Here is a 14,365-nt window from a genome sequence, read left to right as displayed (position 1 = left end):
CATCAGTTTACTCATTCCGTCATTTTCCTCTCCTGTTAATTCTTGTAATGAAAGCTAAAAATCTTTATTAAATATAATCATACTTACAGTTCTGGAAGCAGCAGCAGTTCTGAGGATGAGTTCTGACACCTCAACCTGTTAAAGGGACTTTTATGTCTGATTGAAACTATTTCCATATGCAAACTTTAACTTATTCATAATTCTTTGCGAGTTCTTTATAACTTGCAAATTTTTTTCCAATGAAATGTTGATCTACAAAAGTCTTTTACAGAATAGGAAATTCTATTCCTTTGTTTTGTTGAAATAAGCGTCTAAATAGTAGTTTGTCTTCTAAAATAGACCATCATGTGATTTCAAGCAGCTGCTCGGAACGCCAAGTTTAGCGGCCCAAAGCGTAAAAGCTAGTAAAAACCAAACAATTGAACACATTAGGAATGTTTGCAATACTTGCAAAAATTGTTCATACTGAGTGCATTGTGATCTATATTTGCCAACAAGGTGAGCATCACTGCACACTGGTCTTTTGCACAGACTTATAGGACACTCGATTTTGGAATTGTAGATTTGGACAGCTCTACAAAAAGGCAAACGCACTATAGGGAAGGAATTCAGACAACCTACGTTTAAACCAACCGCAAACATTTGTCAGAGAATGAAGATTCAATCACATAAGGGTAATGATTTTTGGAAGTTGCCTCTGATTTCGTAACTTTTATGAATTTTCCTAGAGCAACAGGAGAATTAGTCAGGCATCTGTTGAGAAACTTCAGCACAGAAGATGCTCCTCTGTGTTAAAAAAAATACACAGTTAATCAGGATTTATGTAAAAACAAACGAGGATAAATATTGTGTCATGAAAGATGATCTGAGGATTGGTTGAGTTCTCTGTGTTTATAATGTTGCTGTTGTTGAATTTTTTACAAATCCCAAACAAATTCTACAAATGATCAACTTTGTATCATTGAATCTTTGTCAACTGTGAAAAAGATTTCCTAATGTTTACAGATTTTTTTTAGCTAAATGTATTGTAGTAGCACATATTATTGCGAATATTACTGGAGAATAAAAATCGTTTTTCCAGAAACTGGAAGCTTAAAAATATTACACTTTGACCCGTTCAGACCGGCCCGTGAATGTATTGTCTTACATTAAAAATGTTCGTGGCCTGAAAAAAAGGTTGGAGACCACTGCCTTTAAAGTGGCCATAAGAGCTTTAAGGAGACACACCTTAAGATGCAGCCGCTCCGCCACAGCAACCCCAAAAACCCTATTTCACATTTCTGTGAATCCTCTGTTGTTCCTCTTTGTCCTTGCTGCACGACCCGATTTAGACCAGATGGCAGATCTTAGCAGATGGTCTCACATTTGATCCCTGAGTGTTGAGGTTTACCAGCAATGTGTGCTTTTCTCTGTGATGACAAACGACAAAACTCTCAAGGGACTTTTCTCAAGGTCACACCAGTCCTCTTTCTGAGGAGGACACTAGTGTGACATTCCTTCCTTCCTTCCTTCCTTCCTTCCTTCCTTCCTTCCTTCCTTCCTTCCTTCCTTCCTTCCTTCCTTCCTTCCTTCCTTCCTTCCTTCCTTGCTGCCTGCCTTATTCTTATTCAAAGTCTTATTTCATTCTGACGCAAACTCCACTTTATTTTTTGTTCTCAGCCTCACACAAAACAGAATTCTACAATATTTAGCGCTTTTTTCTAAATTTTATTCTTTTTTTAAAAAAAAACAGGCTCACGGTTGACGGCCACATTTGCCAGCAGCTTTGAGGTAAAGTGAGCAGGTCAAAACTACAGTGGCCCACAGGGCTCACACTACATAAAAAAGAAAAAACGCAACGGCAGTATTCGAAGCACAACGAAGTTGCCCGCAACGCTACGACATAACCACAGCAATAGCATTAACCTCAGCACAATGGAAATGAGGACTTTTTTTTCCTACCGGCGGAAAAAAAACAATTCAGTCTCAAACTATTTGGTGCAACGGAGTTATAGAGTTCTGAGAAAAAAAATCTGAATTTTCTATGCCCTTTTTTTTCTTTCTCAATGGCCCTAATCCTCTTCCGTAAGCAAGTGTACAAAAAAAAATTGTAATTTTACGAGATTAAAGCGGAGGTGAGCAGACAGTGCAGCAGCAGAGCAGACCGACTAAACTAAGTAGAGCAGCTGAGCTGAATGTTTATTGAAAACGTCCCAAATGTTTGGAAGCTCATTTGTTTGATTTATGATCTATTAATGTTTTATTTATTGATGGGGAGTTTGCAAGATCTCTGCAGCCTGATGAAGCTGTGATGAATGATTGGTGGAGACAGTTAAAGGGGCGGGACTTTTCCTAAAACAGCTGAAGCTACGGCTAAATCGTCATTCTTATCAAATTGTCTTTAATGGAATCAGATAAATTCAAAGAAAAAAGTATTTTATGATCTTTCTTATTCCTTACTACTCAGTGTTTTATCAGGGCCTGTTTGGATGTAAAAATCTTCAATAAGTGTGAATAACGTTTACAACACTGAACGTCTGGTTCATGGCTGATCAGCTCTTTCTCTGGAACAACTCTCCAGTAATAAGATAAGATAAGATAAAACTCTATTCATCCCACAATGGGGAAATTCTTTTATCTCCAGCAGCAAAAAAAGACATTCAGAAGTGCAAACAGCAAACAGAAAATAACTAAGTAAAAATACACAGCAGAAGCAACCGTAGAAGAATAAAAAACAACTGAAAAACAACGACAACAACAGTTTACAAAATAAGTAAAATGAGTGAATGGAAAAACAAAAAAACACAGAGGGTCCGTGGAGTGTCCTCTACAGTTTGGTGCAGGGGTGGGGGGGGGGGGGGGGGTTATCCATGATGGATGTTAACTTACCCATCATCCTCCTGTCCCACACCTCCTCGATGGACCCTAGTGTGCAGCTCAGGACAGAGCCGGCCTTCTTAACCAGTTTGTTAAGCCTCTTCCTGTCTGTCCTGTCCAGAATTTTGCAAGTAGTTAATGATTTTCAAAGCATTATTAATCAGTGAAAGTTTGCATATGGAAATAGTTTCAACCAGACATAATGGTCGCTTTAACAAGTTGAAACTTCAGATCTCATCCTCAGAACTGCTGCTGCTTTCAGGACTGTGAGTATGATTATCCGTTTTTTGGGATTTTTTTGCAGGAAAAAAGTAAACAATAAATCGCATAATTATAAAATAATCTAATGTGCAAACTGACGTGCTTTATAAATGAATCCCGGCCTAAGCTTTCTTTGTGTTTTGTAAAGCATTTTCCTGATTTTTTTCCTTGTTTAAACTTTCATCTTTAGGGAAAAACATGAAGACACTTTGGACATTTATGGACTGCAGTGAGTTTCTTCTTCCTCTACTCATAGTGACTAACGGAACGTCCAGAACTTTTTGAACATCTGCATAAATTTGGATATGGATCGGTACACGACGCTGATGACTCTCCTCTCATTTGGTAAGTTTTACCGTCTATTTTGGAAAGTTTCTGTTTTTCTTTAAAGCTGTAAACTCTTTATGAGGGACGCATTTGATTAAAGTTTGTTCATGAATGTGAAATCTCACAGGTGATAATAATGATCCTGCAGTGTGTTCTGGGGCCTCATTTATAAACGTTGCGTACGCACAAAAGAAGGCGTACGCCACTCTCTACGCAATAATTGAGATTTATAAAAAGCAAACTTGACGGGAAAATGTGCGGTCCTTCACGCAAGCTCTGACCCAGGCGTTCGCACAAAAACGGGTGAAATGAGAAACGGCGACGCCGTCGGCAGATGGAAGAAACACGTGAAAGTGAAAATGACAATACTGCCTCTCAGAAATAACATGAAGACTCCACAAAGCAAGTCTTACAATTAACAGCCTACACGAACACCCGTTGATCGATCAGCAGTGAAACAAATAAAAAAAAATCAAACGAAAATTACAACAGAAATTCAAATGAACACTTATTTGCAGAAAGAAAAGTGAAGTATGTTCTGCAATATTGGCATGTTGTGCAATTCATCCTCATAAATAATATAGTTAACAGAACGAAATAATGTACAAAACTGATATTCCCATCAATGTGTCCGTCTGGCGGAGCAGATATAGGTGCAGACAGACAGATGGATAGATAGAGAGAGATGCATTAATTGTCCACTAGGGAAAGTTGTTTACATAGTCAACATTTCTTCATAAGCTACAGAATTATGGTATTCATACATATGCCTTTAGTTTGTTTTATTTTTGATAAAACAATGTATGGCGTATGTCTCAACCATTCAGAAAGCAACAAGAAATTACATTTGCGCTGATCAATTTCCCATTTCCACGTCGATTATTCCCGACATCTGTAGCTTGTCAGATGTAATTAAATGGAGGGAAATAAAATGCCCCATCACAATGCGTAATGACGCACAATGGCTGATCTTGCGCTCTAAGAAGAAGTGGCAAATGGAAGAATTCAGAGTGAACGCATCTTTAGACAACAAGAAGACTTGCTGGCAAACGAGGACGAGTGGCTTATGAGCCGGTTCCGACTTCCTCGAGCCGTCCTGTTGGAGCTTTTGGGGGGTGTCACCCGGTGCATCTGGTGCGTCGTGTCCCCCTCCGCCTCAGTCACCACTCCACTTAAAAAGGATTCCCCAATAATTGCCGCCAGTCTCTCATCAAGAGGGGTCAGCTCCGGTGTCCCCCCCCCCGTGGCAAACACACTCTGGCGATGCAGCGCCAGAGGTTTTTTTGCCTCAACTTTGATGTCCGACCATTTCTTTTTTATTTCGGCCACAGTCCGAGGTTGTGAGGCTACAGCATTAACGGCGTCTGCCACCGTTTGCCACTCACGTGCCTTTTAGGCATTAGTAATGCCCACACTGTGGCCTCCAAACAACACTTTTCTCCTCTTTTCCACCTCGCCAACGATAAATTCTACTTCACATTGAGTGAAGTTACGTTTTTTTCATTTCCTCTCGGTGTTTGCCGTGGTTTCGCAATCAATGAATATTCATTTGTGGGCGTTTCACTGACTATTTATGGGCAACTATGGGCGTGTCGTAAAGCCGCAAAAGCTGCGCTGCATTTAGAATCGGTTGTGATTTATTAAGGGAAAGATGCGTAGGATGTGCGTGCGCACGGTTTTATAAATCCGAATTTTTCTGTGCGTACGCACGTCCTATGTTTCATCCGTACGCCACTTCTGACGCAAATCCTACGCAAAGTTTTATAAATGAGGCCCCTGGACGCTTTATCAATAACTTCATCTCCATCCAGGCTGCATCTCCGGCTCACAGTTCCCCCTGCGTCAGTACCACTATGTTAACATGGCTCTGAGCTGGAGTGAAGCCCAACTGTACTGCAGGGAGAAATACACAGACCTGGCTACATTTGACAGTCTGGATGACTTGAACAGACTGAAAGCCGACTTTTCCTACTCCTGGGCGTGGTTTGGTCTTCATGATGATCCAGCAGCTTGGGAAACATCGATGGGAAATAAGAGCAACTCCTGGAGATGGTCAGCAACAGGACAAACTAGCACAACTGGATACCAGTCGTGGGACAGAGCCAATCCGGATTACCTTGATGCAAAGGAAACATGTGTAACAATAATTGGAGAGGGACTGTGGAACGATTTGACCTGTAATGCCTCCCACACTTTTCTTTGCTTTAATGGTAAGAAAACTTTTGGCCGGAAGTTTTTCTGAATACCCTTTGAACCCAAAGGTTTTTCTGATCTTTGGTCTAATTGAGACTATAAGTAAAAGATAAAGTAGCATTGATGCTTTATTTGTTTCTTTACTCTGCTGGCAGCAGTTAGGCTGGGTACCTTTGGCCACAGTACCATGTACTGACCTGCTCACAACATCTGTCGGTCTGATTAAACCATGTACCAACCTATCAATCACAGAAAGACTCTAAATTGCGAACTAACTTAAGATTTACAACAAAATAATTGGCTTATTTCAGTTTAAAAAAGAAATTCCATCCTCTCAACTAAATAAATCAAAGGACAAAACTGTAAACCAAAGTGATTGAACCCAGGGTGTACATACTTTAACTGTAGTTTTACTTTTTAACATAAGGTTTTTACATTTTGACTAAAAATGTTTTGTTTCTGTTACAGATCAAAACAAGAAAAACTACATTTTCATCAATCAGACGATGTCGTGGAGTTCTGCTCAGCAGTACTGCAGAAAAAACTACAAGGACTTGGCGATGATCGAGAACCAGGAAGAAAACACGGAGGCTCAGAACACTAAACCATCCAATTATAAGGTCTGGATTGGTCTGTATCAAGAGCCCTGGACCTGGTCTGATGGAAGCAAGAGCTCCTTCAGAAACTGGGACCCCTCAAGTTTAAACAACTATGGAGGAAACCAACACTGTGGGACAGAGAATTCTGAGAACGTTTGGGGCGATGAGGACTGTAGCGTGAAAAGAGCTTTCATCTGCCATCAAGGTGAGCATCTAAAGAAATGCTGTCATGTTTTAAATGTAAAATGTTGGACTTGTGTGACGGTTTTTCACTGTTCTGTTCAGTTTCAAAGAGGAAGACCACTTTGAGGATGAAATTCAGCTCTGATGCTGACCTGACCGACCCAAAAGTCAACGCCCAGATCCTGCAGCAGGTAGATTTCTGTGACTCTTTTAACCATTTCTTCATCGTGTATTTTGGTGTCACGTTTATATCCGTTTTGTTGTTTAAATTCTCTTTAAGCTTCAAATGATGCTGAGCAGTGGTGGAATGACAGACGTCAAACTGAAGTGGACAATTCAACCCAGTAATAAAACGTCGGTCTGATTCACGCATTTAATCATTTAGTGGACCCTTTTGTCACAGCATTACCCTTTTATATATATAAAACAATTCATTTTTTTTTTTTTTTTTTTTTTTTTTTTTTAACTTGTCCTGTCCAACAGCTGGGCAGGCAGATGAGAGCTGAGGGCCTCTTGTGTTGGACATATTTTACTTTAACAAGAGGGGTTATTAATCTTCAGACAAACCAAAGGTCTGTCTGAATAAACCCCTTTTGTAATTGAGGCAAAACTTTATTAATGTTTGAAAATCTTTGGTGTTGGACCGGACGGAAAAGGAAAGAAGGGAAGAAGAGAGAGGGATGTTAGGGGGGGGGGGGGGGGGGGGGTTAGGAAGGTGATAATAGGAGGGAAGGGGGGATTAGACAATGAAGCAGCATACAGCAACAAGTTTACTGGTTGTTAATCATTACGGTAAGGTTCAAATGTAGTACAAAAAGGGCGGGGCCTGTCCACACGCACTCAAATGTTATCAACACACCTGCTAGCCGCAAAAAATGTTCACATGTCAACATGTACACAAAACAGATAGTGTTCACACACGCATACTTATGCCTTAAAACCAACTAGTGTGAAATATTTCATTCATTCTATCACGCAAACTACTAGTGCAAAGGTGAGCTAACACCTGTGCTCAGGTGAGTGTTTATGTTCTTCTAAAATGGATGGGAGAATGTGTAAAGAAGGAAGGAGAGTGCCCAGCCATCCCCACACCAAGACCCCCGCCGCAGCAGCAGCGGCAGCCGTTACCCCCCCCCAACGCCACACGGGAGCAGGCAGGGAACAATCCGCCCCCCGGGGGACCAAATCCGCCACCCAGGCCAGGGCCAGCTGGACCGCCGTGAGGCCCCCAGAGCCAGAGAGCAGGGAGGCATGGAGGGAGAGAGAGCAGCCCCCCCACCGCGCCAGGAGAGCCCAGCGCAGGGCCCCACCGGAGAAGGGCGCCCACAGCCCCAGACGAGCACCCTATCACCACCCAGGAGTTCCGGGCACCCCCCCGCCCCAACCCCAGGTACGAGCCCGGACCCCCCAAGGGAGACCCGCTCCGCACTCCAGGCAGCCACCCACCCGGCCCACGGTTGGACCAGGAAGGAGCAAGGCAGGGGCCCGCCGCCCCCGCCCTGGAGGGGGACACCCCGGGGAAAAAGGGGGGCCCACAAGGGGTGTTGTAAACATGGCTCGGCGGGCCCTCCTTTGCAACGGCGGCCGTGTCCCCGGGGTGCCGGCTTCCTGGGCCCGGCGGTGCTCTCTCCGCGCGGTGGGGGAGTTCACATTACATCTGAGCCGGGGGTGTCTGGTCCCTGGGGGGTGGGTTCTGGTTCTCTCTAGCGTCCCTCTCTCTTCTTCCCCTCTTTCCTTTTCCGTCCGGTCCAACACCAAAGATTTTCAGACATTATTGAAATTAATAAAGTTTGGCCTCAATTACAAAAGGGGTTTATTCAGACATACCTTTGGTTTGTCAGAAGATTAATAACCCCTCTTGTTAAAGCAAAATATGTCCAACACAAGAGGCCCTCAGCTCTCGTCTGTCTGCCCAGCTGTTGGACAGGACAAGTTAAAAAAAAATAAAAATAAAAAAAAAAAACATGGCTCGGCCACAGTTGGAAATTTGGCGGGGCACAGCGCCTAGGGGCAAGGACCCGAACCCACCCCCCAGGGACACGAACACCCCCGGCTCAGGTGTAATGTGACCCCCCCCCCCCCCCCCCCCCGCACGGAGAGAGCACCACCGGGCCCAGGAAGCCGGCACCCAAGGGACACGGCCGCCGTTGCCGAGGGCCCCGTACCCCCCACCAGGGAAGGGGCAGGGGACAGATGGTCATAGGTCCCACCTTCCTTGCAGAATGTGTATGCGTGTGTTGGAGAGGATGTGTGTGTGTGTTTATGTTGGGATGTATATATTGAGGGGGGAGTGGTGTGTGTTCTAAGGGGGGTGCAGTTAAAATTGGCGGGTCGGGCACAAAGGGGACATCTCCTGATTACTCACAGTGATGTCCCCTCACCCTCCCCACCAAGGGGCCCTAAATGTCTAAGGTGCGGTTAAAATTGGCGGGTAGGGTGCCAGGAGGACATCTGCTGCTTGCTGGCAGTGATGTCCAAGCACCCCCCCTACCAAGGGCCCTACATGTCTAAGGTGCAAATAAAACCAAAAGAGGGGGGGCCCACTCCATGCGGCAACCATAGGAGGCGGGCCACTGCCAAGTAGCTCCCCCCCCCAGGCGTATCGCAGGCTAAACCCCCCACCCCCTCACCCTAATATGAGGTTATATGAGGACTTATATTTATATTTTTTTGTTTTTCCAATTTAATAAAATAGTTTTTTAGCAATACAAAGAGTTATGAAAATGATAGAGCCTAATCCTCCTTCTACATCGATGGCACTCATGTCACCAAGCACACAAAGTGATGGTGAAGCCGTGATTGAAACTTTTAGCCAGACTGATAGATCGGCACATACCTGCTGCCAGAGAGCTTGGACAGGCGTGCAGAACCATAGTGCATGCATGTAACTGTCGGGTAGATTACTTTCACAGTGCTCACAAATGTCTGAGTTACTGAGACCCATCTTGAACATCCTCTGTCCAGTGTAGTAAATTCTGTGAAGAGTTTTGAAATGGATTAGCTGCAGATTTGGACTTTTTGTCAGTTTAAAGGTGTTTAGACAAAGTTGTGACCAAAAACTTTCATCTGTGCTGATGCTCAAATCCGCATCCCATTTTGTTGTCGGAAGTGAAATATTATTATCTAAATTACATAAAAGTTTGTATATTTTGGAGAGAGTTTTTTTCATTGAGAAATTAATCAGAGTGGTAACTACCTCTGGTAGCTTGAAATCGTTGTCTCTGTATTTAAACTTTTTAGTAATAATTGATTTAAGTTGCTGATATTCCAAGAAGTTATTTATTCCATGTTTGTCTTGAAGTTCCTGGGGAGTTATGAATCTTCTATCAATAATTATGTGCTCTAGTTGTTTTATGCCCCCTGCTTGCCAAGCTGGGAAGTGGATAATTTTTTTGTTTATGAGGATGTCTGGGTTGTTCCAGATGGGTGTCATTTTGCACGGTTGAATTGATGATTTTGATATTTTGAGAAATTCCCACCAGGCTGTTAAAGTGGCATTTATATTAATACTTTGAAAAAAATCCTGTTTTTTTACTGTTTGACTAATAAACGGTAGGTCTGACAGGTTGATCTTCCCACATAACGCCTGTTCCAGGTCTAACCATGAGTTGGTTTCTGGATTATTTTTTAACCATTTTAAGATGTATTGTAATTTATTTGCCAGAAAATACTTGTGGAAGTTAGGTAATTCTAATCCTCCACAGCTTTTTGCAGATTTTAAAGTTTTTAGACTAATTCTTGCAGGTTTATTGTTCCATAAAAAGCTTGATATGGATGAGTCTAATGTTTTGAACCATTTTAGTGGCGGTTGTGTGGGAATCATTGAGAAGAGATAATTAACTTTAGGTAAGATTTTCATTTTAACCGTGGCTACCTTGCCCATAAGGGACAGAGGCAGGTTGGTCCAGCGGGTTAGATCGTCCTGTATGCTTTTCAGTCATGGGGTGTGGTTTAGCTGCACCAGTTCTGATAGTTTGGAGGAAAAATAAATACCTAGATATTTGATATTGCCTGATTTGACTGGTATTGTGAGTCTTTGCTCCATTACTTATTCAGTGATAATGAAACAGATTTGTTCCAATTAATTGAGTAGTCTGAAATGGAGGAGAATTCATTAATAATTGTTACCGTTTCATTTACAGAACGTGAGTTATTTAAAAACAGTAATATGTCATCCGCATAGATGACATATTACGATGGCTGTGTTTAGTTTTAATTCCTTTAATGCTCTCATTCTGTCTTATTGCTGCAGCTAGAGGCTCAATAAATATAGCAAAAAGAGAGGGGGAGAGTGGGCAACCCTGTCTGGTTCCTCTTCTGTGAAAGAATCTGTTGGAAGTCTGTTTATTAGTTCTAACTGATGCATTGGGGTTATGATATAATATTTTAATCCAATGAATGATTCTCCAAACCCAAACTTATGGAGGGCAGCAATAAGGAACTCCCAATTTACTCTGTCAAAAGCTTTTTCAGCATCCAGCGATAGTATGGTCATTTCCTGGTTTTTAATGGCGGCAAAGTCAATTATATTAACGAGTCTGCAGACATTGTCATCAGAATGTCTGCCTTTGATGAATCCCGTTTGATCGAGGTGAATTATGTGAGGGGTGATTTTTTCTATTCTCTGTGCTAGTGCTTTGCAGATAATTTTTACATCTGCATTGATTAAAGAAATGGGGCGATAGCTTGAAGGACTATTGGGATCTTTGTCTGGTTTAAGGAGGAGAATTATGTTGACGGAATTCATGTTAGGTGGTATTGATTGGTTTTCCTTGATAAATGTTACCATTGCAAAAAACGTTGGTGCCAGTTGTTCCCAGAATTCTTTATAAAACTCAGCAGGAAAACCGTCAGGCCCTGGTGCTTTACCGTGTGGCTAATAGAGCTTCATGAAAGTCAGACGATGAAAGCGGTAAGTCTAGGTTTGTCATCTGATCTTCACTTAATCTGGGTAGGTTTATTTTATCTAGAAATGAGTTAATGCTTTGCTCTGATGGATTAATCTGTGATGTGTACAAGTTTTTGTAAAAGTCTTTAAACGCGGTATTGATTTTGACGGGATCACGAGTGACACCCCCTTTTTCGTCAATGATGGAAGTGATTGTTGATTTTTCTTTATTAATTTTAAGCTGATTAGCAAGAAATTTGCCAGATTTGTTTGAGTTTTCAAATCTTTCAAGTCATAGCCTTTGTATTTGGAATTGTGTTCGTTTATTAATGATGTCATTTAACTGCAGCTTTAAATTTTTCAGATCTCCCAGTATGTGTTCCTGTGCAGAAGCAGCATAAGCAGTCTCCAGAGTTTTGATTTTATTTTCTAATTCTAATAAATCTGCTTTCTCTTTGCGTTTTTTTATGCGTTGAATAATAGATGATTTTCCCTCTCATGACTGCCTTTGCTGTTTCCCAAAGAAGGCATGGTGAAATTTTGGGAGTATTGTTGAATTCTAAGAAGGTTGCCCACTCTTTCTTAAATAATTCAATAAATTTTTGGTCCCTTAAAAGAGACGTGTTAAATCTCCAGGTCGTACCAGAGGGTATGGATATTTCCTTAAAAGTTTTTATAGAAACTGGTGCATGATCACTGATAATAATTGGATGAATGTTGGAACTTTGGATATCTTTTAAGAGAGAGTTACTAATTAATAAATAGTCTAAACGAGAGTGTGAGTGGTGAACTGGAGAGAAAAAGGTGAATCCCTTAGTGTTTGGGTGACATGAGCGCCAAGCGTCGCAGAGACCCAAATCATTCATGTACTGCTTTAGGATACTTGCAGACCGCCATGTACGCTGGTTTGCTGCTGTGCTGAGTCTGTCAAGTTCAGGGTCCAGAATCAGATTGACATCTCCTCCTATAATGATTGTGGAGTCAGAGTGAGGTGAAGAATCTGTGAAAGAAGGAAGAGTCGTCAACATTCGGGCCATAGATACTGGCTATTCAATAGTCTTTATTCTGAATGGATATATTAATGATTACAAATCTACCTTCTGGGTCAGTAACTGTATCCTTATGAGTAAAATTAAGGTTTTCATTAATCAAAACAGCAACTCCTCGTTGTTTTGAGTTATAACTAGCAGAATACATGACTGGAAATTGTGAGCTGCACATGACATGGTCCAACGAATTCGGTAAATGGGTCTCCTGCAATAACGCTATATCTGCTTTTAGACCACACAGGTGATTTAACACTTTCATTCTCTTTGGCCCAGAGCCAAGTCCACGCACATTCCAGCTAACAATGTTAATACTGTTCATGACTGCTCCGACTGAAAAGGTGTAGAGCTAAGTAATGCGTGTGTGCCAGTCCGTGTGCGCATGCCTGCATTGCAAACCCGCTGCACAGAGAAGCGCTGTGCATGTGTGCGCGTGAACGTTTTCTGGCTACGTGAGCTGCGTGTTGCGTGCGTCCTATGAGAGCCTGTGTGAAGTGTTTGCAGTTTGTCGGCGTGTGTGTGCGGGATCTCGTGTGCACGTCCGTGTGTGCGCCCGCGCGCCCGTTCAGTGCGTAAATAAATACTCACCGAGGATGCGTTGCTTTTCGATGATTTACATATGAGGAGGGGGAGAGGGGGGATAAATTATTGAAGATGGTTAAAATGACTGATTTCTACTCTTATTAATTCACTTGCTCCAAAAAGTCATGATTTGTTATGTTTATTTTCTGATTTTTAATCATAAACATGATTTTTCTAATGAAAATAATCAGAAAATATTTTAGAGCAGTGTTTTTCAACCTTTTTTGAGCCACGGCACACTTTAACCTTGACAAAAATCCCGCAGCACACCAGCATCAAAAATTAAAAAAAAGGAGAAACTCATAGTCTGTATTGATCCACAGCTCCTCTACAATCTCACGTGCATTTTTGTCATAATTGTGGCAGAAAAAGCTGGAAGCTCCAGCTGTTTTTCGTAAAGATGTAATAAAAATTAAGTTAGAAGATTTAAAAACTGTTTGATGTGTGTTCGTTGTGGTTTCAAGACGTCTATGTAAGACTCATTGTGTGCTGAGACGCTGTCACTTTAACCCAATGCAACATGGGAGATGTAGTGTAAACAGCCGCCGATCGCAAACAGACAAGCGTCTCTGAGCTTCATTGTTTTTTTGTTCACTTTTTCCACAGTCTGACACCGGATTCTGTGGAAAGCTACACCGCTAAAGACGAGCTTCAGCTGGTATTTTTGTTGGAACTGAGAGACTTTATGAGTAGAATCAGAACAAGGAAGTGAAGACTTTAACCTCTTCTGATTGGTCAGACTGATGACGTATGATTAAGCCTCCAAGAATGATTGGTGGAGACAGTTGAAGGGGCGGGACTTTTCCTAAAACATCTGAAGCTATGACTAAATCGCGGTACCGTCATTCTTATCAAAATGTCTTTAATAGAATCAAATAAACACAAAGAAAAAAGCATTTTACGATCTTTCATATTCCTAACTACTCAGTGTTTTATCAGGGCCTGTTTGGATGAACACAGAGCTGATATCCTGGAGATGGAAAATGTTTTTAGATCAGTTAATGAGGGCAATTTCCCACACTGGTTGAAAAACACTGTTTTAGATAACTGATCTGTATGATCAGCATCATAGTCATGTGATTTTTTTGATACTTAAGCATACTGACCTGAAACTGTGTTGGTAAGGCATTGATATCAGATGAAAAGTTATGAACCAGATAATGATCAATCGTGTAATAAAATACTTACAGTAGAACAGGGGTAGGATTACATTAGTTAGCTTCCTTCCACTCCCTTTCAAGCAATCTTTGATTTACTATCTAATTATCCTAAATTTTATACGTCTTTGAATGAATGTTTGAATGCTGATTGTATTGTTTTGTAGATTATTCCTTGATTGCTGGAAATAAACCATTTCAAATCTAAATCATAGTAAAACTCATTCTGTTCATCATCATGAAGACATGAAGAATCTCATTTATGCAACAACT

At 41.6% G+C, this 14,365-nt stretch overlaps 1 protein-coding gene across 2 annotated transcripts; it reads left to right on the top strand.

The window, feature by feature from the left end:
• Positions 1-3,081: 3,081 nt before the first annotated feature.
• LOC110016720 (putative C-type lectin domain family 20 member A) lies at positions 3,082-6,791 on the top strand. Of its 2 annotated transcripts, XM_020710475.3 has the most exons (6): positions 3,082-3,122; positions 3,308-3,462; positions 5,256-5,654; positions 6,106-6,441; positions 6,522-6,610; positions 6,700-6,791. In XM_020710475.3, exons 2-6 carry the CDS (start codon positions 3,423-3,425, stop codon positions 6,781-6,783), a joined length of 948 nt encoding a protein of 315 aa, XP_020566134.2. In that variant the 5' UTR covers positions 3,082-3,122; positions 3,308-3,422; the 3' UTR covers positions 6,784-6,791. The 2 variants fall into 2 exon arrangements, with proteins under 2 accessions (XP_020566134.2, XP_078789396.1); XM_078933270.1 differs by having other exon boundaries at positions 6,522-6,791.
• Positions 6,792-14,365: the final 7,574 nt, after the last annotated feature.

This window comes from Oryzias latipes, chromosome 16 (genome assembly GCF_053564925.1).
Source record: "Oryzias latipes strain Hd-rR chromosome 16, Olatipes_Hd-rR_3.1".
Lineage (NCBI taxonomy): Eukaryota > Metazoa > Chordata > Actinopteri > Beloniformes > Adrianichthyidae > Oryzias > Oryzias latipes.
This window is presented reverse-complemented; position numbering and strand designations above follow the sequence as displayed.

What these genes read in the sequence shown, in the direction of transcription:
- LOC110016720 (XM_078933270.1), top strand. Translation starts at nt 3,423, where the DNA reads ATGGATCGGTACACGACGCTGATGACTCTCCTCTCATTTG. An exon ending in GATGACTCTCCTCTCATTTG is followed by an intron (nt 3,463 to 5,255) that starts GTAAGTTTTACC and finishes ATCTCCATCCAG; the next exon opens with GCTGCATCTCCGGCTCACAG. An exon ending in AGCTTTCATCTGCCATCAAG is followed by an intron (nt 6,442 to 6,521) that starts GTGAGCATCTAA and finishes TGTTCTGTTCAG; the next exon opens with TTTCAAAGAGGAAGACCACT.